This window comes from Poecilia reticulata, chromosome 14 (assembly GCF_904066995.2).
Source record: "Poecilia reticulata chromosome 14, P_reticulata-male-v2, whole genome shotgun sequence".
NCBI lineage: Eukaryota > Metazoa > Chordata > Actinopteri > Cyprinodontiformes > Poeciliidae > Poecilia > Poecilia reticulata.
The window spans coordinates 17,328,372-17,352,101 of record NC_088843.1 but is presented as its reverse complement, the minus strand read 5'-3'; the positions used below and the strand labels follow the sequence as shown (position 1 = coordinate 17,352,101).

Below are 23,730 nucleotides of genomic sequence, written 5' to 3'. Positions count from 1 at the left end.
TTTTCTCAGGTTGCAAAAGTTGTAAGTCTCAACCTCTGTTGCAATTTGAATAATTTTATTAGGTTTTGTCCTTAACTTCGCACACTTGGCCAGGCTATCTGGCTCTTTTGGTCATAGGGTTTGGCTGTCTTATTCATGGAATTTACCAGCCTTGCACAGCAGACCATCTCCCTCAAAAGGTGAGAGTTACATCTGAACTCATTTAGTCACTTGCAACCATGAACTGTAGTCACTGTCTGCCAGTAATGCATGAATTTCACATGTTTCCAATCAGATTGCATCCCGCGTGATGCTCGCCTACTTCTTTGGGGAGCTGGTAATCAGAGTGGAGGCTCTGGGCATCCAGGAATACTTTTCATACAACTGGCACAGATTCGACATCTTTATTATTTGTGTAGAGTTAGTAACCCTATAAGACTCAGGTTGATTTTGTGTCGCAATGTCAACCATGTCTGAAACAAAGTAAATGAAATATAAAGTGTTGATGACGGAACATCAAAATCCTCCATAATATATATATTTTTTGTGTTTGCTACTTTCTCCTCAGGCTTGTAGACTTCATTCTTGAACTTTGTGAGATACACCTATCACTCTCCTATTCAGTTTCCCCATTGCGACTGTTAAGCAGGATTGAAGGTAATCTTGACAGTCACATGGACATTTACTGCAGTCTGCACACTTTACCGCCAAATGCAAAGTCAGCATTTCTATACAGTACGGACGGATGAATAGATGGATTTTATTTAATATTTTCCTGGAACCCATCCATCAGATTTCACATTTAAAGTGAAATAACTGTATTTACATGGAATTTTCACATGAAATATGTCTGCCTGTTTTTTTTTATTAGATTGTAGTAAATAAATACGTCAACTTTAAAGTGAGATAAAATCCCAGGAATTTGTGCGATGCCAGTCTATCGATTAAAAATTGCTTTCAGGGGTCAGTTCACATCTTAAAGGGGCAGCATTATGTAAAATCAAATTTTTTGAGCTTTTACATCAAAAACCTTGCCCTGATTCTTTCATGCATGTTTGAGAAATTCTTTAATTTCTTGTGGCAAACATTCAGCTGTGCAAAACACCTGAGTGGACCCGGCACCGCCTTCGAGCTCGAGCTGCAGTTTCCGAGCTTCCAAGCTTCTGCCACACAGAGCAAGCCCTCCCCTGTGACTTCCCCACTCTGCTCCTTCAGCAGCAATTACCAAACACCTGGTGAAACTGCAGGTCTCGTTATACGAGCAACTTCTCAGTGAAGCGCTGGTTAAAAAAAACGTTAAGGGATTAATAGAGGAGCAGTGTTGAGACTTTGTAAAGGCAGAGCGTTGGAAAGAGCAGGGCTTTCTTAAAAATGACAAAGGCCCAATTTCAGGGCGTCAAATTACGATGTCAAATTAGGTCATGTTTGACTTATACGGGATTTTTATAACAACTGTAGGTTACATAGATACTTGAATATGATCTAAGATGATAACTACGTAGATGAAAAGCACATACTGCTGCCCCTTTAAAGCTGAACATGGAACCATAGATATCTATGGTGAGACAAAAAACCTGAAGCTTATCCAGTTGTCTTTACCTCTGCAGAGATGCGCAAGTTGGTGACCATGCTTGTGGGGATCCTGCCCATGCTGGGAAATGTAATCATACTCTATATACTCGTCATATACATCTTTGCCATTGTGGGAGTCCAGCTGTGGGCGGGGGACCTGCTTTACCGCTGCTTTTTGCCAGATGAGATGCTTGCGTAAGACACCTTCCAAAATGTTTTTTTTTCCTCTTCTCTCCTGCCTTCATTAAACTCTTTGGGAATATTCAGTCAGTGAGAAGATTCACCAGTTTAAAACTGTTAAATTTGTCCCTGACGTCTCTCACAGATCATCAGAAGAGCTAAATGAAGATTGCTCATAGGACCAAAAGAGTATCAATCCCATATTAAAAAAAAGAAGAGACAAGAATAATTATTATAATATGGCATAATGTGAACAAAATAACAAATAATACTATTAAATGAAAGGCAAAAACCTACATTTAAATTGTGAAAACTGTGCATTGAAGCTAGGGCTTAAACAGTTGGGTTAATTGTGATGAATCAATTACCGAAATAATTATCAACTAATTTAGTAATCGATTAATCATTAACTTTGGTATACAGATTGTAAAACATGCCAATTGCTGAAAGAACAGCACCCTCAGAGCTGTTATTGAGCCAAAACTGTACAAAGACTATCTATAAAAGAACATATACAACCAAGGACACCTCAGGTGTCATAGTTTTAACTTTAAGGTTAAAATTCTGTAAAAAAAAAACAAACAAACCCAAAAATAAATAAAATTCCTAAAACTATTGATATTAGGTCAAGAAGAAAGGAATGAGCTTCACGCATGTTGATCTCAGAAATACTTTTGTCAGCTGTAGATGGAACAAATGATCATATTCCCACTAAAAGACTGATATGTTAATGCATTTTAGGCAATATAATCTTTATTTTCTTATTTTAAAATACTGTACTATAATATAACCTCTGCTTAAGTGGTTAAATGAAAAATCTGCAGCGTGTACCAATTTTTAAATATCCGATTACTCGACTAATTGCCCGATAATAGATGGAATAATCGATTGCTACAATAGTTGCTAGCTGCAACCCCGTATAATAATTTTAATCTGTCATGTGCTTCTATTAACACAGAATGTACAGCAACTTAACTCCGAGCTATGGGTCTGTCCCTGGCGAAAGATTTCCCTTCATCTGTACCCTCGACAAAGGCATGCGGTTCTGTAAAGACATACCTGCCAGTCGTGAAGGCAATCTCATCTGCACGTTACCCGCTCCCCACCTGGATCCACTTGCTTCGACCCATAACGGTAGTCAGTGTGTTAACTGGAACGCATACTACAACACATGTCGTATTGGTGGAGAAAACCCGAACTTGAACTCTATAAACTTTGACAACATCGGCTACTCCTGGATTGCCGTTTTTCAGGCGAGTTCCAGATTTTTCCTCTTATTTGTCACTCTGTTACTTTGTCCATATACACTATGTTGTCAGAAGTATTAAATGCTCTGAATTCACACATGTATCAACCTGAGTGATGACCCTTTCTCAGTCTGTAGAGGTCAAAATGCTGTCTGCCAACCCCCTGCGGTTTTAATAACTTCAGGGTTTGGGGGTTTGTTTATTGTAATGTTTGACTATTGTTCCAGGAGTCTATTTATGATTTTGGAAGAGAACAGCATTTTACTCAGGCCAGTTAACCTCTTGCACACTAAATGAGTCCTCCGTGTCTTTATTGACCCTGCGTTGTATTCAGGTCGTATTGAAACTAGAGGGTTCATCCCCAGAGCTTTCCTCACGATTTGGATGCATCAAATTCTGCAAAATATCTTGGTGTGCTGAAGCACTCTGCATAAGGTTGACACTATGGTCTGGTTAAACAGACAACATCCAATCATTGTCCAAGGACAGAGTTCACCAAGCTCCTGATAGAGATGCATTCTTTTACCAATGTTTGTAGAAGCAGTCGCCATGTCTAATTGCTGGTTTCTGAATTTAATGATTTGGATGGGTGAGTGAATACTTTGAGCAATATGGAGTGTATACCATGAGCCAAATTAGACAAAAGGACTTTGGTACTTGTAACTGTTTGCTTTTTAATGTCTAGCTCAGAGTGGACCACTTCAAGATTTGCATTTATATGAAGACATGCAAGGTTTAAATTATAATTACTGTAAACTTTACCAAAGGATGATCTGAACTTCACAACTACTTAATCTGTCCTGTCTTGTGACTGAACTTCTGTGTGTTCATCCAATTTTTTTTAAAACTCTTACCCACGAGATCTTGTTTTCATTCCGTCTTACCAGAGAGTCAATTCACATTTCAGAGGGGTTTTTTTGTGCTACATTTTCCTTTATTTTTTTTCTGTGTCTTTTTCTCTTCAGTCTGTCACACTGGAAGGCTGGTCTGACATAATGTACTATGTGATGGACGCACACTCCTGGTGGAGTTTTGTGTATTTCGTCGTCCTCACAATTGTAAGTTTCTGTCTGTATGAGCTGGCAATCTATGGAGCCTCAAAAAAGCCTCAGGGCAAAAGGTTGTAGAGAAAATGGACATTTCGTATGCAGTGCTCAACAACTGAGATTTCCCCGTCTGTAAATGATTCGTTAAGTCATTTTTTTGTAGATTATAGGGTTTTTTCTTTTCTTTTTTTTGTGCACTACCTCACATTAGTATTGCAATAAGTTTTGTGTTCCATTGCAATAAAATAGCAAATACACCCTATTTTGTATATAGTCAGTACTAACAAATCCTAATTTAAAATGGCACACACCTTTAAAGAGCGTGCTTATACATTCTTAACTCTTTGGTTAAAATGAATGTGTTAACTGCGTGTTCATAGAACTGTACGTGACAACAGCCCATTATTAACTATTCAGATAAATAAACACAAAAAAGACACAATCAAAACTGTCAGATGGCTTTATTACCCCATGAAAATAACAAAAAAATTAGCTGAATAATTAGGATGTATTTTTTCTTTTTTTCCTCCACACATACATACAGCTAAAAGCTTTTCAAAACCTTGTATTGTAGCAGAAGTACTTTCAGTATTCAGAATGCTGCATGGACAGACCATTAAATACATTATTGCAAGAGAATGCAAAACACATTGCAAGGGAACGCAGAAGTATTGCATGGGAATGCAATGCTTTGTTTTGCTAGAGAATGCATTACTTTTGTGAGGTTTTTCTTAACCTTAATGTCCACAGTCATTTAAACTTTTGCCATCGGAAGTTCAAATGTATGTGTACCACAACTAAAAGCGATGGCTGCTATTACCTAGCTGGGTACAGTATATTTGTATATCACATAATGATGTCTCTGTTTGTCTTTTGTAGTACATTTTTCACAGTACAATTACAGTGGATTGGCCCCCACAAGAGCAAACTGAATTGAATGGCACAGTTAATATCGCATACAAGCTACACCCTAATTACTTGTTGTTTATGTCTTGATCCAGCTCGGCTCCTACATCATAATGAACACATGTGCCGTTGTTATTGCCACCCACTACTCAGATGCCATGAAACATGAGCCTGAAAGGAGGTTTCCTGGAACCGTGAGCTTCCGTGCAGTTTGGCAGGGTATAAAGGCAAGGATTTCAAAACTCGTCTCAAGGTTAGAGTTACATAAATAGTTATATAAATCTTCCTTTAATTGTAACAAACATCGAGGATGTGTTTTAAGGGCCAAAAATCTACAACTGCCTGAAAAACTGACAAAAAAAAATTTGGACTTATCATCTTAGAAATAAAATCGTTTGTAAATAAATGACTAAAGGTCATGCATTGCAATCCATAAATCCAAGAATTAAGTAAACAAGTAATCTAATAAATAATAATTGTCATTTAATCTCAAAATTTGCTATAATATAAATTCATATTTTGTAAATAAAACATAATTCTTTCAATATGTATTTAATAGTTTATTGGTTCCCGTCACAAATATGAAATAAATATATAAAAATAAAATAAAAGTCCATGAACTCTGTAACTGGCAGCCATCTTGGCAGGCAGTTGCTACTGAGTTGCTATGATAAGAATAAACGAGCCACAAGCTCACAACTAGCTCTCAGGTCATTCCTAGGCAGCATATAAGGACATTACAACTACTTGAATACTATGCTCATCTCAGCGTAAGAATAAGATGAATATCATTGATATTTACTTTGGTACTGATGTAGCAAAATTAGCTTAGCTATTATAGCTTTTATTTGCAAGCTAAGATGGGCATGTGGTCTACTACTAGGGGTGCACAGATTTATCCGTCAACCGATTTATAGCCACAGATTTCCTTACTTTTGGGAGATGCTTACAGCGGGTAGCAGAAGTATTCAGACCTCTTTAATTTTGTTCACTCTGTGATTCACCGCAGCCATTTGCTAAAATCAAAAAAGTGTATTTTATTTCTTGTTAATGTACACTCAGTTGTGGAGTCCTCTAGGGGAGATGGGGATTTTTTTTTCCTTTTGCTTTACCTTGCAATGATGTACTAATCAGTTCATGTTGCATAACTGAATACTGTTAGCCTTTCTCACGTGGCCACCATACTGTCTGCTATAACATAAGGCTTTCATGAGGTTTTTCTATGTATCTTAGTATCTTGTTTTGAACTGAAGTTTTATATATTTTTATTTAGGATAGAAATGCACCAGAAACCTATGATATGAACAGAACCGTTACATAAGTGAGAAAGAAAGAAAAAATACATCCAAACTATTTGGACTATTTAAATTAAACTAGTTTTCGTAAAGGAGGAATTTCAGGAGCACTCAATACATAGAATGAGTTCAGCTTGAGAACAGCACTTCTTGGTTCTTAGGGAATTCATGTTGCTCTTATTGTTCCCTTTAATTGTTAGAGTGAGTAGCATGTGCGCCCATCATCATCACCACATAAACGAATCATCACCACTGGTAAATAAATTCCCACCAACAAAGTTTCTTCTTTTTTTTTTTTTTTTGATCTACTACTAACCAGGGCCTGACTATTTTCCACCAGGGCCGGTGCTGGCTGCCTATCCGTAGGAAGCTAGAGATGCTCGTGACAGGGACTTACTTCAACAGGTTTATCACAGGTGCTATTCTGCTCAACATCCTAACCATGGCCATCGAGCACCATGAACAGGTAAAATGTGAGCATTTGTACATATTTCGAAATGTTTTTGGCTACATATACAATATTTAATATGAATTGTGATTCTGAGTCGCATTTTTTTTGTTTGCTTTATTATTTTGAAAAGGAGTATTTTAAGCTCTGCCTCTCTTCTTCAAAGGAGTTTCAAGTTGCGTTGTTTCTCCACTAGGGATGCACCAATTCACTTTTTTCATTTCCTGTACTGACGCAGATATCTGAGATTTAGTTTCGGCCGACACTGATCTGATACAAAAAAAAAACACACTTCGCTGTATTGACTTAAAAAGTTGTGCTTTTTAAACACAGATGTACTGACTTACAAATTTATTTGGTAACTCTGCACCGGTACAGCACATTTAAATATACCAATTGCTTCACAAGTTTGGTCAAACATGTAAAAACGACATAACTTTAATTTGTTCAGTCAATGGAATTAGGAGTAAAACGTCAAAAATGGTAAGAATAAACTGCAACAAAACTGCTTCCAAATTTTTCAAAAAGTGTAATTAGGAATTCTAAATATAATGTAAAATAAATAAAGCATGTGTTGGAGATTTTCCCTTCTTCAGCTTACTTTGTAATGTATGAGGTACAAGAAGAATCAGCGAGTTGAAATCATCAATCCTGTTTATTAAGGCCAAAATGCAGCGCTGGTCCATCATCGCTATGTTTCCTTGTGGGAAAACACAGCAAATGGCGCCTGAGAACAGTTTCTGATTCATTTTCTAGGCCTCTATCTAAGCCACGCCCTAAAGAGGGCATTCCCTGATGTGTCATTTCCTTAACCATACTTGTGTATGTGCGTGTGCACATATGCGTGCGGGCGTGCGAACATGCAAGCATCTAAAAGAGAGAGAGAGGGAAATAGAATCATTTATTCCAAACACATGACATTGCCCAGTTCACAAAGCATAGAATTAGACTGAATAGAGCTGCTCTTTAAGTTTTTTGCCATAAACAATTAAACAGTTAATCAATTAATCAGATAATAAATTCACCAAACCTATATTATTTTTCTATATCAGGGCTGATGCAGATATTAATATCAGATTGGTGCAAATCTATCTCCACACTCACTGTGTCCAGGGTTCGTACGGGTGCTTGAAATCCTTGAAAATGCTTGAATTTTAGCTGGGGTTTATCAAGGTTTGGGAAGTGCTTGATTTATGTATGAAGTCCTTAAAAGCACTTGATACTCAAACTCTGCAATTCTGTAATTAAATTCAATATAAAGTTTTGTTAAAAGCTTAAATTTGGAAAACATTATTTAAAGTTTAAAGCAGATATTTACGTACACCTAATAAAAAGATACGTAGACATTGTTTTCTTCCAGAAAGTTAAATCAGACTAAACTTCTCTTGTTTTAGGTTAAGTTTGAAGTTAGAATTACCTAAATAATTTCTAGTCACACCAATCAGGTGTGTAGGGTGTGTGTGTAAGAGATGCATCTCTGAAACATAACATTTTGTTATTATCTGGTTTTACCTTTTCCTCGCTGTTGAATGTACACGATACATTCTTAGTAACAGTAATAAATGATGCCATATACAGTGATCCCTCGCTATAACGCGGTTCACCTTTCGCGGTCTCTCTGCTTTGTGGATTTTTTTTGTGCAGTTTTTTTCTCAGTGCGTTGTGTTCTGCGTCCTGATTGGCTAAAATATATGTAATACAGATCGGCCATTCATTCAGGAGATGGAAACTGAAACTTTGAATGCCTGCTGAAAGAAACTGTGGCAGAAGGCTCTGCCATAGATACAGCTGTGAATCTCGTGGGGCAGGTTGGAGGAGACGCTTTAATGACACAACTACGGATGACATTATTGCCGTGATTGATGCACACGGACATCCGCTGACCTGAAAACAGGTTTTAGTTCTTTGGTTTCAATGTAGAGTATTTAATTATGCTCTGTAATAGTTGTAAAAACATAAATAAAGGTAACTACTTCACTTATCGCGGGTTATTTTAGGAACGCAACCCCCTTGAAAAACGAGGGATCACTGTAATAAATTTAAACATATTTTTTTAGTTAATCTGGATTGCTTTGTATCTCCAAAGAATGGTACTGGAAAAGCTTAAAAATGTACCTTGAAAATGCTTGAAAAGTGTTGACGTTTTCTGTGGGAAAAGCGCCTGAACCCTGTGTTTCTCTTCTTCCTGCAGCCTGAGATGTTGACGGATGTATTAAAGATCTCTAACTTTGCCTTCACGGGTCTGTTTGCCCTGGAGATGATCCTGAAACTGGTGGCCTTGGGGCTTGACTACTTTCAGGACTGGAGCAACAACTTTGACTGTCTCATAGTTATCATTAGGTATGATCTCACGCAAGTGAATATATCCCTTGACTCATAGGTTTGAGTCAGTATCCATTGAAATTCAAATAGACTCCGTATTGACCTTTTGCAGCTATGTCACTTAATCGTTTGAGGCGCCATGATGGACGTCGGAAGTGGGGGACGGGAGTGTCGAACAGAGCAACTGAAATTGTTTTTCCAAGTTGTTTTTGCCAGTTTAGCCACGGCTTCTACTTGTTTGAGTCGGGCTAATTTGCCTGTGAACATAACGCACCTGGTCGGGGTTCACAGAGGGGGCATTTACAAAAGTTGAAAATATCCATACGTCCTCCCTCCTGACTTGTTGATCAAATTACTGAATTCAAACCAAATTACTTTTTATCACTGTATCAAAAACAGCATTTCCTCTTACACTTGAGCGACATTAAAAATGTACAAAAGACTATACACAAACCAGTTTTGTCTGTTTGTGCAGATGACTGCGCATCATCCTGTGACCATTTTTAAAGGAAATCAACTAAATACCAATTTCAGGTTGCAGATGTCTGTTTTTTGACAGGCTTTGAAGGGACGCACAGGTTGTTTGACGTCCATCATGGCGGAGTGGGCAGAGGTCTGAAGAACGTGACTTCACGTGCAACGGGTCAATACGTAGTTCTCATGTGACGTCACCCTTTCGTGAACTTTGTAATTGACAGCCATTTTGGCAGGCGGTTGCTGTGGAGTTGCTATGACAACAATAACAATCTACAAGCATAGAACTAGCTCTTGCCTCATTCCTAACTTATAAATAACATAAGTGCCATACAGTCTTTACTCGATTGCAATTTTTGAGTACTCTGCCGACCTCCCCGTAATACTAAAATAAATATCAGTGATATTTGCTGTTCTTACTGTCGAAGTTGTAAAATTTGCTTATGCAATATAGCTTTTATCTCCAAGCTAAGACGGATATGTTCTTTGTGTTCACTAAGTAGTCAACTATATCGCAATATGAGATCGGATGCATGCGCCAGCCTGCTAAGATGGCACGGATCTCTTTCAGTTCAGACTTGTGGCAACTATGTATCAGATTTAAATTTCAAATGGTTCTCTGTTTCAGAGTTACACATTAGATTTAGAGCTGGGCTGAAAAACGTTTCACGACATAAGCATTTCATATTGGTCAATATTGATAGTTATTGGTCAGATTTTTTGTTTTAAATATCTGAAATACTCGTCAAACGAGGGGTGTGACCTTTCATGTTTGATCCGTGCAATTTTCTTTTATTATTTTGAAGCAGTTATGACTAGGCCTGTCACAATAACAAATTTTGCTGGCCGATAAATTGTCTCAGAAGTTATTGCGTAAAATGACAATATTGCCGTTTTAAGACCCTTTTCAAGTTATATAATAACATATTCTTAAAGATGAATAAACCTTATTTCTATCAGACAATTAACCCTGGAACTCTAAAATGTGTTAAATAAAAGTAAATAGAAACAACAAATAAAATGAATTATGAAGTCTCTGTAAACAGAATTGCCCTTCAAATAAATAGTTAGCTGAGATCAGTGCACCAGACTGAAGACTTTTGTTGTCCAACTTTTGGTAGAAAGAGAGAGAGAAAAAAGAAGAAAACGATAAATCATGCAAGTCAAAATTATTGCGTTTGTTTTAATTTATCACACGATTAATTGATTTATTGCTTATTGCGACAGGCCTAGTTAAGAGGTACGGCGGCAAAACCTTAAACTGCTGTTATACAACTTACTCAACAGGTTGTTGCTTGGCAACCAAAGAGAAAGTTAGTTGGTTGACGCCACCCGTCCTAGATGGCCTTTAGAGGTTGAGTGGCTAAATCCTTTCCTCTGCCTACAGCCCCCAGAACTCTACGCTGTTCTGGATAAAGCTATTGGAAATTCTTTCAAACATATCATCTTGATATGTTTGAATATCATATTGATCATGTGCATATGTATTGTTATTAATTTATTGTTTTGCCCTAAATTAGACATTAACAGTAAAGCAAACTAAACTGTTTGTGCCTTTCAGTATGTGGGAATTGCAAGCTGAAAGTGACAGCAGGCTGTCGGTCATGCGCGCATTTCGAGCCCTGCGGTTCGGGAGGCTTGTGCATTTCCTCCCTTACCTGTACAGACAACTGATGGTCCTGAAGAGGACCATTGAGGAGGCCGCCATGCTCTGCTGGCTGCTGTTCTTCATTATCTTCCTCTTCAGGTACATTCTCACACCGAATCCCAAGTCTAGCAGAGGGCAGATGAGCAACTTTCACTTCCGTCCTGTTTGTCCCTGCAGCGTCGTGGGAATGCACATGTTCGGCTGCCTAATTAAGGGAGACCTACGTGAATCCGGCAGCAAAAGCTTCGACAAGATTGACGCGCGGAAAAACTTTGACGACCTCATTTGGGCCATGGTCACAGTGTTCCAGGTCAGAATATATATATATATATTTTTTTTGCCATTTTTTGCACTGTTGTTGTTCAGTTTATTTATTTATTTTGATATTCATGCAGGTTCTGACGTTAGAAGATTGGAACTTTGTCCTTTACAACTGCATGGCCTCCACCTCACCATGGACTGCCGTGTTTTTCGTGATGATGATTATTGTGGGGAAGAACGTGATTCTCAACATCTTGGTGGGGATTGTTGTTGAGAACTTCCAGAACCAGGTCAGAATCAGAATCTGCTACCCACACCCACATCCATTTTCACAGAGCGACTACAGTAACAAAATGCATTGTCTTTTTTTTTTTTGTTGTTGTTACTATTCTTTTATCTAAAAGCCCGAAGATCACGCAACACTTTCAGGAATTCCTTCGACCATTGGCCGTCGCGTAAGTCCTTAACTTCCTCTCATTATTTATTTCAATCATCCCCTGATGTAAGTAATATGATGGAGTGTTGGGGCTTTCTGTTTATTTACGAGAATATAGTTATGATATTAGCTAAATGCAGGTTCAGTTTTACCAGAAACCAAGAACTTTGAAAAATAAACTTTGATAAAGTTATCAAAATATGACATGACTATCTTTAGTCTGTGTTGTTGTTTCTTTGAAGTAAACACAATCATTTCAAATACTACTGCTACTGATAATAATTTGATGCTGATTAAGTATTTCTACTAAGTAACATCTGTAAAACTTGTGCCAAAGTATAACTTAATAAAATACTCAACATTCCTTATTTAAATTTTTTATTTTTCTCATAACACGCTAGTCAAGATGGTAGATGGTTGGCATTGGGCATACTGGCATCACTCTGAACTATGGAAACAGAGATGTGAATTTCAAAAGGACGCAGATTTTCCAAAAACGAATCAAAATCCAAAATTTTGATAAACAAATGAAATCGATTTATCACCCAGCTCCATGACTAAGCTTTGATCTGCTCAAGACCTACCCCCAAGGGCTGCTAGCCCACTTCCTATAAACATCAATCAAATTAACAGGACATTACCAGCCAATTAATCAACCAGTCAAGTTTTTTGTCTAGCACCTTTCAGCAACAAGGCAGCTCGAAGCGCTTTATATCATACCGTTGATAAACATTACATTTTGACGAGTGACTTTATTAAAATCATCAATACACGTTGAATATATTAGGCAGTGTTCCATTTATTATGGTTCAAAAGCAACTCTAAGAAAGCAGGAGGATTTTTTGGCCTTCATCTAAAGCAGGGGTGTCAAACTCCAGTCCTGAAGGGCCGCTGTCCTGCAGTTTTTAGATGTGCCACAGGTACAAAACACCTGAATCAAATGGCTTAATTACCTCCTCAGTTCTCCAGAGCCTTGCTAATGACCTAATTATTCTATTCAGGTGTGGTGCAGCAGAGGCACTTCTAAAAGTTGCAGGACACCGGCCCTCGAGGACTGGAGTTTGACACCCCTGATCTAAAGGATCTAAAGCAGTGGTCCCCAAACTACGGCCCGCGGGCCGGATCCGGCCCGCCTCCACATTTGGTCCGGCCCCCTGAACAATACCAATCAGCATTCAGATTTTTTTTCATATACCGTATTTTCCTGACTATAACCCATTTATATGTGGATTTTTCTTCAACCACCAGGGGGCTCTTTAGCAGGAAGTGAATCATTGGAAATCAAAGAAGAAAGTGTCCATTAAAACAGAATTAGGTTTTAATAGGGAATTGAAATTTGAGAATATTGTTGATCAGTTAAATAGCATTGAGGGGAAAAAGAAGATTTTTCGGGGTTTTTTAAATAATACTGGGATCATTATGAGAATTTGAGGTATATACAGGGGTGAAAGTAGTTTTAAATTCTTGGGGGTACTATGACAAAAAAAAAAAAAATATATATATATATATATATATATATATATATATATATATATATATATATTCGTGTGCTTTGGAGTTTCTGAGCTGATGAATTTTTTTGCGAGGCGATTAAAGCTGGTAGCTCTTGAATTGCTACAAAATAAAGCTGTATTTCCTTCAGGCTACTGGCTGCAATGTTGACACCTTGAGATTCCATGAGACCTAAATCCTGAACATCATGGCATGGAGTGCATCCCAGTTTTCCATGTCTGTCATATAACCATTCATTTTAGCTTTTAAACTGGTTCTATTGATCCTGTGTCCAGACAGAGGGATAATCAGTAGCCTAGCCTCATGACCTGTTGGTTCTGAAGATCCTGCAGCTTCCACTTCTCTTCCTAACATGGCGCCTCCTCACCCTGACTCTCATACTGACAGGAAGAACCACAGAGCTCTGTTAGGTTAGAAGCTCATCTTCTGAAGTCATTTGTGAATGTTAGCGTCTCATTTTCAGCAGTGGAGCTATAAAAGTTGAAAAAGGTTATTATTTTGGAGAAAATCTCATCAAAATCAATATTTCCACTAAATAAGAGGCAAACAAATTTGTTTGATAAAGAAAAAGCCTCTCAGACTCTGAGCTCAAAGCACCAAACTATTTTTTATATCGGACAATTAATTTAATTCACATAATTCACATAATTATCGCGTTAGAAGCCATTTGTTTGTTAAATACTTAATGAAACATATTTACCGTGTTTGATGTTTGTTGTAAATGAAGTATAGTCAAAGAACGAGGTAATTAGACCAAGTTTGTCGTTTATTGAACGTTCAGAAATCGCAATGATGCGCCATTGCAAAAGTAAAAAAATAAGTAAAACAACTTGAACAGGTGATCAACTCTAAACCACTCGCACCTTTTTACTCTCCATCTCTGGAGATGGAGAGTAAACACCCGTTGCTATGGCAACCTCCTGCACTCCGCAAGCAAACCCGAGATTATGTTAAAAATATAACATTCAGTCCGTTACAATATTAGGTTTACAGGCTTGATATTATTTTGCGATCATTAATAAGCCTCTCATGAACACAGCGGTGATTGATTAGTTAATTTTAAACTCCTACTCTGCTCGTTATTTTGGCATGGGACCGAAACGCACAGAATTGCGCAGAATTGTCACCTAATGCTGAGATCAGCTCAAAACCTTCCGCGATCGACATATTGCAGCCCTGCTCTACCAAAGCACGAACAGTTCAGAAACAATATGAAATGAGAAAAAAAGCTATTTATTAACTGATCAAGTCGTGTTTTAGATTGTTCTTAAAAGACTAATCAGTCACGGCTGATTAGTGGGTGAACTCACGGCTGCTCGGTGAATCCATTGATTTTTTTACAGCAGACAGCCGCTCCTCTCTTGAGGGTACTGCTTACCCCCGCTAAATCTTTTAGGGGTACGCAGTACCCTGCCGTACCCCCTTACTTTCACTCCTGGGTATAGATATTATGATCCAGTAGATGGCAGTAGTGCAACAATAATGGATGCAAGCTGCTGTTGAAATCTAAAGAAGAAGAAGAAGAAGAAGAGGAAGGCGCCCATTTTCATTTAGCACGTGCTAGTAGCAGACACAGGATCAGCACTTTTACTGTTACAGTTACCGTTCGGAAACTACTGTAATCAGTTCTGTTAAATCTAATCTTGGCAACCTTTTCTTTTTCAACCGTAATAAATGTCCGCCCCCCTCTGCTGCTGCTGCATCGTTGTGGAAAACCTGGAGCGGCAGAGATATCTGCTATATGTGCATGTTTACTGGTTAAAAAAAAACTTTGAGGTTGTGGTTTATAGTCCAGTGCGGCTCATAGTTCGGAAAATACGGACAATAATCCTTCCTGGATTTTTTCTGTGAAGAACCCAGAGAGGGTTATTTGGTTATTATTTATTTCATTAGTAGTGTTATTTATTTCCTGACTTTTGTTCTGTGAAGAACCCAGAGAGGGTTATTTGATTGTGCTTTCTGGAAAACAATACATTTTTACCTTTAGGCACTCCTGCAATCGTCACACTTTTTCTGTTACAAACTGACTCCGGCCCCCCACCAGAGAAGGGAAAAGTTATGTGGCCCTCACAGGAAAAAGTTTGGGGACCCCTGATTTAAAGGAACTCAGATTTTCCTAAGATTTTATGGACATAGATTAACTCAAAATAGTACATAACTGTAAAGTAGAAAGAAAACTTTATATAGTTGAAGCTTCTCGTAATGCTCTGTACATGTTATGAGTTCTCATCAAACAGACCTCATTTCTCATTCGTAAATATTTTTTAAAAAAAATTTGTTTCCTCAGGCCACTTTAGCTTCCCAACTTGACCAACTGAACGCTGAGTCCAGCTCTGCTCAGATGCAGCAGCTTCAAGTGGAAGAAGCTGGAGCTGTCCCGACTGAGCAGGAACTGGTGAGTCTGTGTGAAAGACTTACTTTAGCAAGAGGCTAATCTTGAAATTAGTTTTATTTTTAAATTATTTTTCATGTGAAAGCTGGGGACGTTACTTAATTTCTAAAAAAGAACATTGAATACCATTCAGTTTTTTTTACATTTGTAGTTATTTTTTATTTACCTTGTATTTAAACCACTACAGAGGTTTGTAAAAGTATCCATACTTCTCAAACCAGTGGTGTCCAAAGTCATTTGGGGCCGATGTCCTGCATGTTTTAAACATTTCCCGGCGTCTTTCTGGATGTCTTCGTAACATGCTGAGTAGCGAACAAAGCCATTTGAATTAGCTGTGTTGAAACAGGAGCACATCTAAAAACATGCAGGATTGAAGACTGACTTTGGACATCCCTGCTTTCAATCAATTTGTCAAAATGTTTTCTTGAGATTTTGAGTGAAATACCATCAAATAATTCTAAAGTGGAAAGACGTTGGCACGCGTTTGAAATTGTTTTTACAGACTGTGTGTTGTAGACATGGGAAAAGACCTCTGTGAGCCAGTGCCTAACCAATTGCCTGTTGCTAATTAAGAAAGTTGCTTACTTTCAACACCTGATAAAAAAAATGTAATAAACTGAAATATCAATCTGTTAAGACAAGGATGCAGAGTTTAAAGTGTAACTAACCCCCAAATCAACTTTTTTTGTGTCTAAATAAGTTACTAATGGTGCGTCCGCACCGAGCGCGTTAACGCACGTTAAAAATGCGTCAGACGCTTCAAGTTTAACGCATGTGCACTTTGACTGCAGATGCTTGATGGTGCGTTCCCACCAAATGCGTTTCACGCATCTGGTTGTTGGGGTGGAGATGGGTTGAGGGACACGTTGGACGTGCTTGACAGGTTTATGCTTGTATTCCCGGTCGGCGTGTGCGTTAGTGGAGCGGGTCAGCCTGTGGAGATGTTGCGCTTGCCTCATAATCATACAGCATACATATCATACACATACAATCATACATATATAAAAACACGGAGGGCTGCTGGTGGACCGCCTTGGCCACCCCTGCCTCTGGGCTTAGCAAGTTTTCTGGGGAACACCATAGGTCACCTGTCTGCTTCCGTTTTAATCGCTCTCTGTCAGAACCGCTACACATTGCCATAGCAACTGACTGACAACAGTCCCGCAAGTGTGTCAGAATTCAGTCCATTACAGTCTTATGTTTTAATGCTTGATGTTTATTTTGCAATTATTATTAAGTCATCGTCTGAACACAGAGGTGGTTGTAGGGGTTGCACCGATTAGTCGACTAGTCGATTCTTTTCTCTGCAATGACTTTTTTTCTAGGCCAGTGACTAGTCGCAATCAGATGACAAAACAGATTTTTCCAAGGAAATGAAAGAAGGTGGAGTAGGTGAGTTCTTCGGAAACCTCAAATTGTATAAAAATGTAAATAATTTAACAAAGACAAACTGTAAATTACAGCATAGGCTCCCGCAATAGGGATGTTGCGCGGTGGTTAGCGCGGCGCCCCGCATACAGACTTTAGCTCGCGGTAAAGTCTGTCAGGATTGGCCTGATAAACGCCAGGTCGCTTGTGAATAAAACTTTTATTCTTCGGGACTTTTTTAGTCGCCAAAACCTGGATTTTATGTTTGTGACTGAGACGTGGCTGAGTGTTGGTGAGTCCAGTGCTCTATCTGAGCTTTTACCAACGGATTGTTCTTATTTTAATTCACCACGGACTTCGAGGAGAGGGGGAGGCACAGCGACTGTTTACAAACAGGACTATAATTGTAAGCAGTGTTTTCTACAGACGTCTTTCCCCAGCTTTGAGTTTACGTCATTTGAGATGAGACACGTAAACCCAGTTTTCTGTGCTGTCGTTTACCGCCCCCCCCCAAATATAATAAGGATTTTATAAGCGACTTCTCTGACTTTTTATCTGGGATTTTAACTAACTATGAACATGTTCTTATTGTTGGAGACTTCAATATACACGTGTGCTGTCCTGATAAGCCTCTGGTAAAGGACTTTTTAAGTCTTCTGGACATGAGCACGGACACACACTGGACCTGGTTATTTCCTGCGGTCTGCCTGTGACTAACCTGGAAACCTGTGACTCTGTGTTCTCGGATCACCTGCCTGTTTTATTCACTGTTACTTTGACACCAACTGCAGTTAAAACTCGCGCTGCTGTTCGGCGCTGTCGGATTATTAACCCTTCCACTGCCACTCAATTCTCCACCGCTTTTCTTCAGCTCTGTGGATCATCTGACTTCCTCAGCTCTGATACAGAAGAGCTCTGGTCCTGGTTCTGTTCTTCCTGTCAAACCATTCTGGACTCGGTTGCTCCATTAAAAACCAGGCAGCCAAGGATTAAACCTGAGCCTTGGTTTAATGACAGAACTCGTGCTGCAAGGCAGGAATGTCGTCGTGTTGAACGCAGATGGAAAAAGGATAAACTGCAGGTTACCCTTCAGATTTTAAAAGACTGTTGGCGTCTCTACCAGAACACGGTTAAAGAGGCTAAAAGGGAATATTTGGCAAATATAATTTCCTCAAACAGCCATAACTCATGTGTTTTATTTCACACCATTGACTCTGTCCTTAATATTCCACAGAATGCCTGTTTGGAAGCTTCTCCTGACATGTGTGCTAAGTTTCTGCGTTTCTTTATTGAAAAGGTTGGTAGTACCAGGGCTCTTATCACAGCTCCTGACTCCGACCCCTCTGTTTCGGTACCTTGCTCTGCTGCCTTCAATCAGTTTGAGCCTGTGACTGTCTCACTTTTAGAGGACGTGGTTGGCCGCATTAAGCCATCAGGTTCCCCACGTGATCCTGTCCCTCCACAATTTTTTAAAGATATTTTATCTAGCATAGTGCAGCCTGTTCTTGCAATTATAAATAGCAGTCTGTCCTCAGGTGTGGTGCCCTCTAGTTTTAAACATGCAGTAGTGCAGCCACTGCTTAAAAAACCTGGCCTTTATCCTACTGTTCTGGCTAATTATCGGCCTATTTCGAAGCTGCCTTTTCTTTCTAAGGTTTTAGAAAAAATTGTGTACTGTCAGCTGAAACAGTTTTTAGATGACAATGGCATTCTGGAGGTTTTCCAGTCAGGTTTTAAAACTCTTCATAGCACAGAATCTGCTTTAATAAGAGTTTTTAATGACATCCTTCTTGCATGTGATTCTGGTAACCATGTTGTTCTGATTTTACTTGACTTAACTGCTGCCTTTGATACAGTAGACCACAATATTTTTATATCGCGATTACACCACATTGTTGGTATTGATGGCACTGTTCTTAAATGGTTCCAGTCTTACCTAGAGGAGAGAACATTTTCAGTGAAAATTAGTGACTCAATGACTTATGGTGTCCCGCAGGGCTCAATTCTGGGCCCACTGCTTTTCTCTCTTTATTTATTGCCTCTGGGTTCTATCCTTAGGAAACATGGGATTTCTTTTCATTGTTATGCTGATGATTGTCAGATTTATTTGCCCATGAAGCAGAAGGATGTCCACTCTATCAAACATCTCCTGGCATGTCTTGGTGATATTAAATCTTGGTTGGTCTTGAACTTTTTAAATTGTAATGAAAACAAAACAGAGGTGATTGTGTTTGGACCCAGTGGCTCTTCTGAGTCCTCCTCTGTTGACCTTGGACCTTTGGAGGTATATTTTAAACATGTTATTACGGACCTTGGTTTTAAGGTGGACAGTGATTTTAAATTGGACAGCCAAATCAGAGCCGTGGTTAAGTCCAGCTTTTATCATTTAAGGCGATTGGCATCAGTGAAATCTTTTCTTTCCAGGCAACATTTTGAAACAGTGATCCACGCTTTTATCTCGACTCGACTGGATTACTGTAACGCACTTTATCTGGGAGTCAGTCAGTCGCTGCTCTCACGTCTGCGGCTGGTTCAGAATGCAGCTGCAAGACTTTTGACAGGAACTCGGAAGAGGGAGCATGTGACCCCTGTCCTGGCCTCACTTCACTGGCTGCCTGTATATTTTAGGATTCATTTTAAAATTCTTTTGTTTGTTTTTAAATCACTGCATAATCTTGCCCCGGCTTACCTCTCTGAGCTTCTTCACCCCTACGTACCTTATCGGTCACTCAGGTCAGCAGATCAGCTGCTCTTGGAGGTACCAAGATCCAGGAGGAAGCTCAGAGGGGACAGGGCTTTCTCTGTCATAGGTCCTAAGTTATGGAATGACTTGCCTTTGCAGGTCAGAGAGGCCCCTTCACTGTCCACTTTTAAAGTTCGTCTTAAAACCCATTTATTTTACTTGGCTTTTAACTCCTGCGGGATCTAGTTTTAGAGTGTATGTTTTTGTTTTTAAACTGTAAGAGTTTTTATTTTTTTTATTATGCTGTGTTTTAATGTACAGCACTTTGTATCAGCTGTGGTTGTTTTAAAGTGTTTTATAAATAAAGTTGGTATGGTATGGTATGGTATGGTATGGTATGGTATGGTATGGTATGGTATGGTATGGTAGTCAGGAGTCCGACTCCCGTCCTCCATTCGCTGGGCCCAGGCCTCTCTCCTCCCGCTTCGCTCTCTTTTGTAATCTGTAATCTCCCGTACAGTCAGATTGCTGTCCAATAAACTAGTGCCGAAAAAATCCCTGGCAGCTTTACGCTCTTATAAAAATATGGTTTGACTACATCTGGAAACTAAGTCCAAGCGTCATCCGGAGGGTGTGATAGAGGCGATCTCTCCCGCCGTCTGCATGTCGGTTCAGAGAGACGCTGCTGAGTCAGCAGAGCTTCCTGCTGCGCATCGGGCGGAAAAGCAGCGGGTGGTTTCGTTGAATTCAACTGTAACCAAACGGGATCCGTTCATAATACGTTTGGTTTGTGATGTTCCAAAAACACCATTGTGGTCAGTGTGATAATTTGACTCCTCTACCAGTAGCTATCCAGAGATCATCAGTATGGGCCGGTGTTTGGAAAAAAGGAAAAAAGTCAGACCCGAATTTGTGCAACGAACTTTTCTCTTCTGCTCACAAAGAATGATCTGTTTATTGCCCTTTTAATTCTGCATAATAGACTTAATAAAAGGGGAGTGGGGTGTCAATATTTGCCGTGAAAATAGCTGATAAAGCCTCCAAGTAGTTGTGAAGGGTTTTTGCGCTTACGTCACTATGACATCATCGCGACTAGTCGACATCGACTCGACTATTATCATGATGTAGTCGACCTTAAAAAATATGTAGTCGTTCAACCCCGAGGCGGTTGATAAATTAATTTAAACACCTGCTACTGATGAGCTGTCAAAGAGTTGGTGTGTGGGTCGCCTTATTCTTTTTTTAACTGAACTGAAACACACCGAATTCTGCAGCATATCTACGTGTTAAGTTTGTGAAAGTCAAGCTAGCATAGCGGACCTACTATCTCTGCAGTTTTATGCCCTACAGCAGGGACCTGCATGCGTGATACAACGTATCCGCACTGTAGGACAGAAAGCAAGAGGGGCTCACTGCAGCTCTGGGTGCTTGCATAACAGGGTTGCAGTGATGCTGCAGAGTGTTGTCACCATAAAAATCCCCCAAAATATAGAAAAAGTTGCAAGATTTGTCTTTTTTTCTTGTTTGTTTTTGTTTTAATCTCTAGAGGACAAATTGACAAATTTTATATGTAAGCAACAATGCTTCTTTTGTCCTGACCACAAGCCCTGCATACCTCACCAGCAGGGGGAAGCGGATTGATCCAAAATACTTATGATATTAATAACAAGCCTGCATCAATATCGGATCAATACTATAGTGATAAGATACGTATTTTAATTTCAGATTTCATCTTAAAATTGTATTTTATTTTTGTGTTTAAGTTTCTCAAATCTGCCTTAAAACAGAGTTTATTTTGATTTGCTCTCAAATAAAAGTTTTTGCACTTTATTTTTTGGAAAACCTGCACGTAAATCAATATGACATTAAAGTAATTTGTAGATGTCAATAACCTTTTTAAAAATCTGTCTTAGATTTTAGCAAGATATCTTGGAGGAAAAACAACGAAGACACCGAAAGGTCAGAAGTTTGGTGATATATCACACTTAAAAAAAAAATAAAATACTGGCCCCAAATTTACTTGGTATCGAGTTGCATTGCATTCTCCTAACCCTCAGCTCATTCCCATACTTCGCCACCCTCCTCTGTGTTTTGATTCCACCCTCTTTGCTGAAATTTTTCAAATGATGTCAGCCGTTGGGTTATGCTGTCACAGGTTAGTTACACTTTAAATACACTCATGAGTTTCTGGATGCTGTGCCTGTAGCAATTAAGCACAGCCTCAGTTGAGTTCAAGCAGTAAAACTGCTTGAAAACTTTTAAATTCTTTCATTCATCCTGTTGGAAAGGAGGGATAACTGACTTGTGACTGATTTACCTCATAGCAAGCTCTAGGCTGGAAGCGCTGGTTCAAAGAGCACGAAGATTGGTCCTTCTATGTGTTTTCTCCACAGAATAGGTGAGTCACACACACACACACACACACGCACACACAAACACGCACACGCTAAGAAACAGAAATCCACTGTCGGCGCGTGTAAAGATGTGTAAAGCTGATTGAGGTCAATAAATTAGATGTAGTTTGATTTAATGCTGCAATTTGAATTATTGCTTAGACCAGGGGTGTTCAAAGTCGGTCCTCTAGGGCCGGCATCCTGCACATTTTAGTTCTCTCCCTGGTGGTAGTAACAACTTTTTGAGCAAGTCAATGTTCTCCTTAGGCCTTCTAATGAGCCATCATTGGATCCAGGCGTGTTAAACCAGGGAGAGAACTAAAACATGCAGGATGCCGGGCCTCGAGGACCCACTTTGGACACCCTTGGTTTAGACTATCAAATTCTTAACAACTAAATTGATATTTATATCTATCACAACCTGAAGAAAGGAAGAAAGTTACACGATTTGTATGTTCAGAAAAAATTATCATCTCCTTTAATATAATCATCTGTTTCGTCATCTCCAAATGCTTAATAACTGCATCTGTGTGCTCGCAGGTGGCGTATATTTTGCGACAAACTGGTGTCCCACAGGCATTTCAAAACGGGGATTCAGCTCGTCATCTTGCTGAACTGCATTACTATTGCTTTTGAGAGGCCTACCATCCCGCCTGATAGCAAGGTGAGAGACACTTCACACACAGAAGATCTCCCCCAGCCTGATTTTCACACACACATTCACAGACAAACACATCCCGATAACGGAAGGCGAGCTACACGCTCTGCAGCCTTGTCACACAGTGATGTGTGAGAGATGCACCAACACACCCAACCCACTGACAAGACATGTGTGCTGTAGAAGTTATATCATGTGAAGTGCACGTGTTTTTCAGGAACGATTTTACTTGGATAAAGCCAATGACGCCTTCTCCGCCATTTTTCTCCTGGAAATGCTACTGAAGGTCATTTTGGCTTTTTAGCAATTCTATGAGATTTTAAACAAATAATTTGTATTTCAAATGTATCAGATGTTTCTTTTCTCTTTTTTTTTTTAAATCAGATGATGGCAAAAGGACTGATCATTGGGAAAACCACCTATTGCCACAGTCCCTGGAACAACTTGGACGGCTTTCTGGTAGTCATGTCTGTAATAGACATCGCCATCCTACTGGGGACGGAGGAGGGATCCTCCAGACCTCTGGCCATCCTTAAAATACTGCGTCTGCTACGTGCGCTCCGTCCCCTCAGGTGCATCCTTCATCGTGATTTTGTTTATGAAAACCGGCGTTTTGATGTGTCTCCAGAAGCATTTGTCGACCGACCGACAGACGCTGATATGTTGTGTTTGTGCGATCTAGGATGATTGAACGGACCCCCCAACTGAGACTGGCCGTGGAGGCGCTGTTAGCTTCTGTTAAGCCCATGGGAAACATCATTATTGTTTGCGGCATTTTCTTTTTCTTTTACGGCATCCTGGGAGTGCAGGTTGGTTGGAGAGCACGCACAACAGTTTTAACTTTTATTAACACTTTCGAGGAAAGTTAACAAATCAAAGATGTACCAGAAACATTTTCAAATGGTCTATA

At 39.3% G+C, this 23,730-nt stretch overlaps 1 protein-coding gene across 1 annotated transcript in view; it reads left to right on the top strand.

Moving 5' to 3' along the window:
* The window catches only part of LOC103476104 (voltage-dependent T-type calcium channel subunit alpha-1I-like), a 39,458-nt gene that overhangs the window by 3,548 nt on the left and 12,180 nt on the right, over positions 1-23,730 (top strand). Inside the window, exons 3-22 of the mRNA XM_081615884.1 lie at positions 63-179; positions 275-399; positions 548-636; positions 1,587-1,746; positions 2,690-2,984; positions 3,944-4,036; positions 5,026-5,183; positions 6,426-6,480; positions 6,566-6,691; positions 8,865-9,013; positions 11,031-11,216; positions 11,295-11,427; positions 11,513-11,668; positions 11,783-11,833; positions 15,614-15,721; positions 22,094-22,167; positions 22,703-22,826; positions 23,038-23,106; positions 23,205-23,392; positions 23,503-23,629. Of these exons, the coding sequence (XP_081472010.1) occupies positions 63-179; positions 275-399; positions 548-636; positions 1,587-1,746; positions 2,690-2,984; positions 3,944-4,036; positions 5,026-5,183; positions 6,426-6,480; positions 6,566-6,691; positions 8,865-9,013; positions 11,031-11,216; positions 11,295-11,427; positions 11,513-11,668; positions 11,783-11,833; positions 15,614-15,721; positions 22,094-22,167; positions 22,703-22,826; positions 23,038-23,106; positions 23,205-23,392; positions 23,503-23,629 (2,583 nt within the window). The remainder of the gene's footprint in view (positions 1-62; positions 180-274; positions 400-547; positions 637-1,586; positions 1,747-2,689; positions 2,985-3,943; positions 4,037-5,025; positions 5,184-6,425; positions 6,481-6,565; positions 6,692-8,864; positions 9,014-11,030; positions 11,217-11,294; positions 11,428-11,512; positions 11,669-11,782; positions 11,834-15,613; positions 15,722-22,093; positions 22,168-22,702; positions 22,827-23,037; positions 23,107-23,204; positions 23,393-23,502; positions 23,630-23,730) is intronic.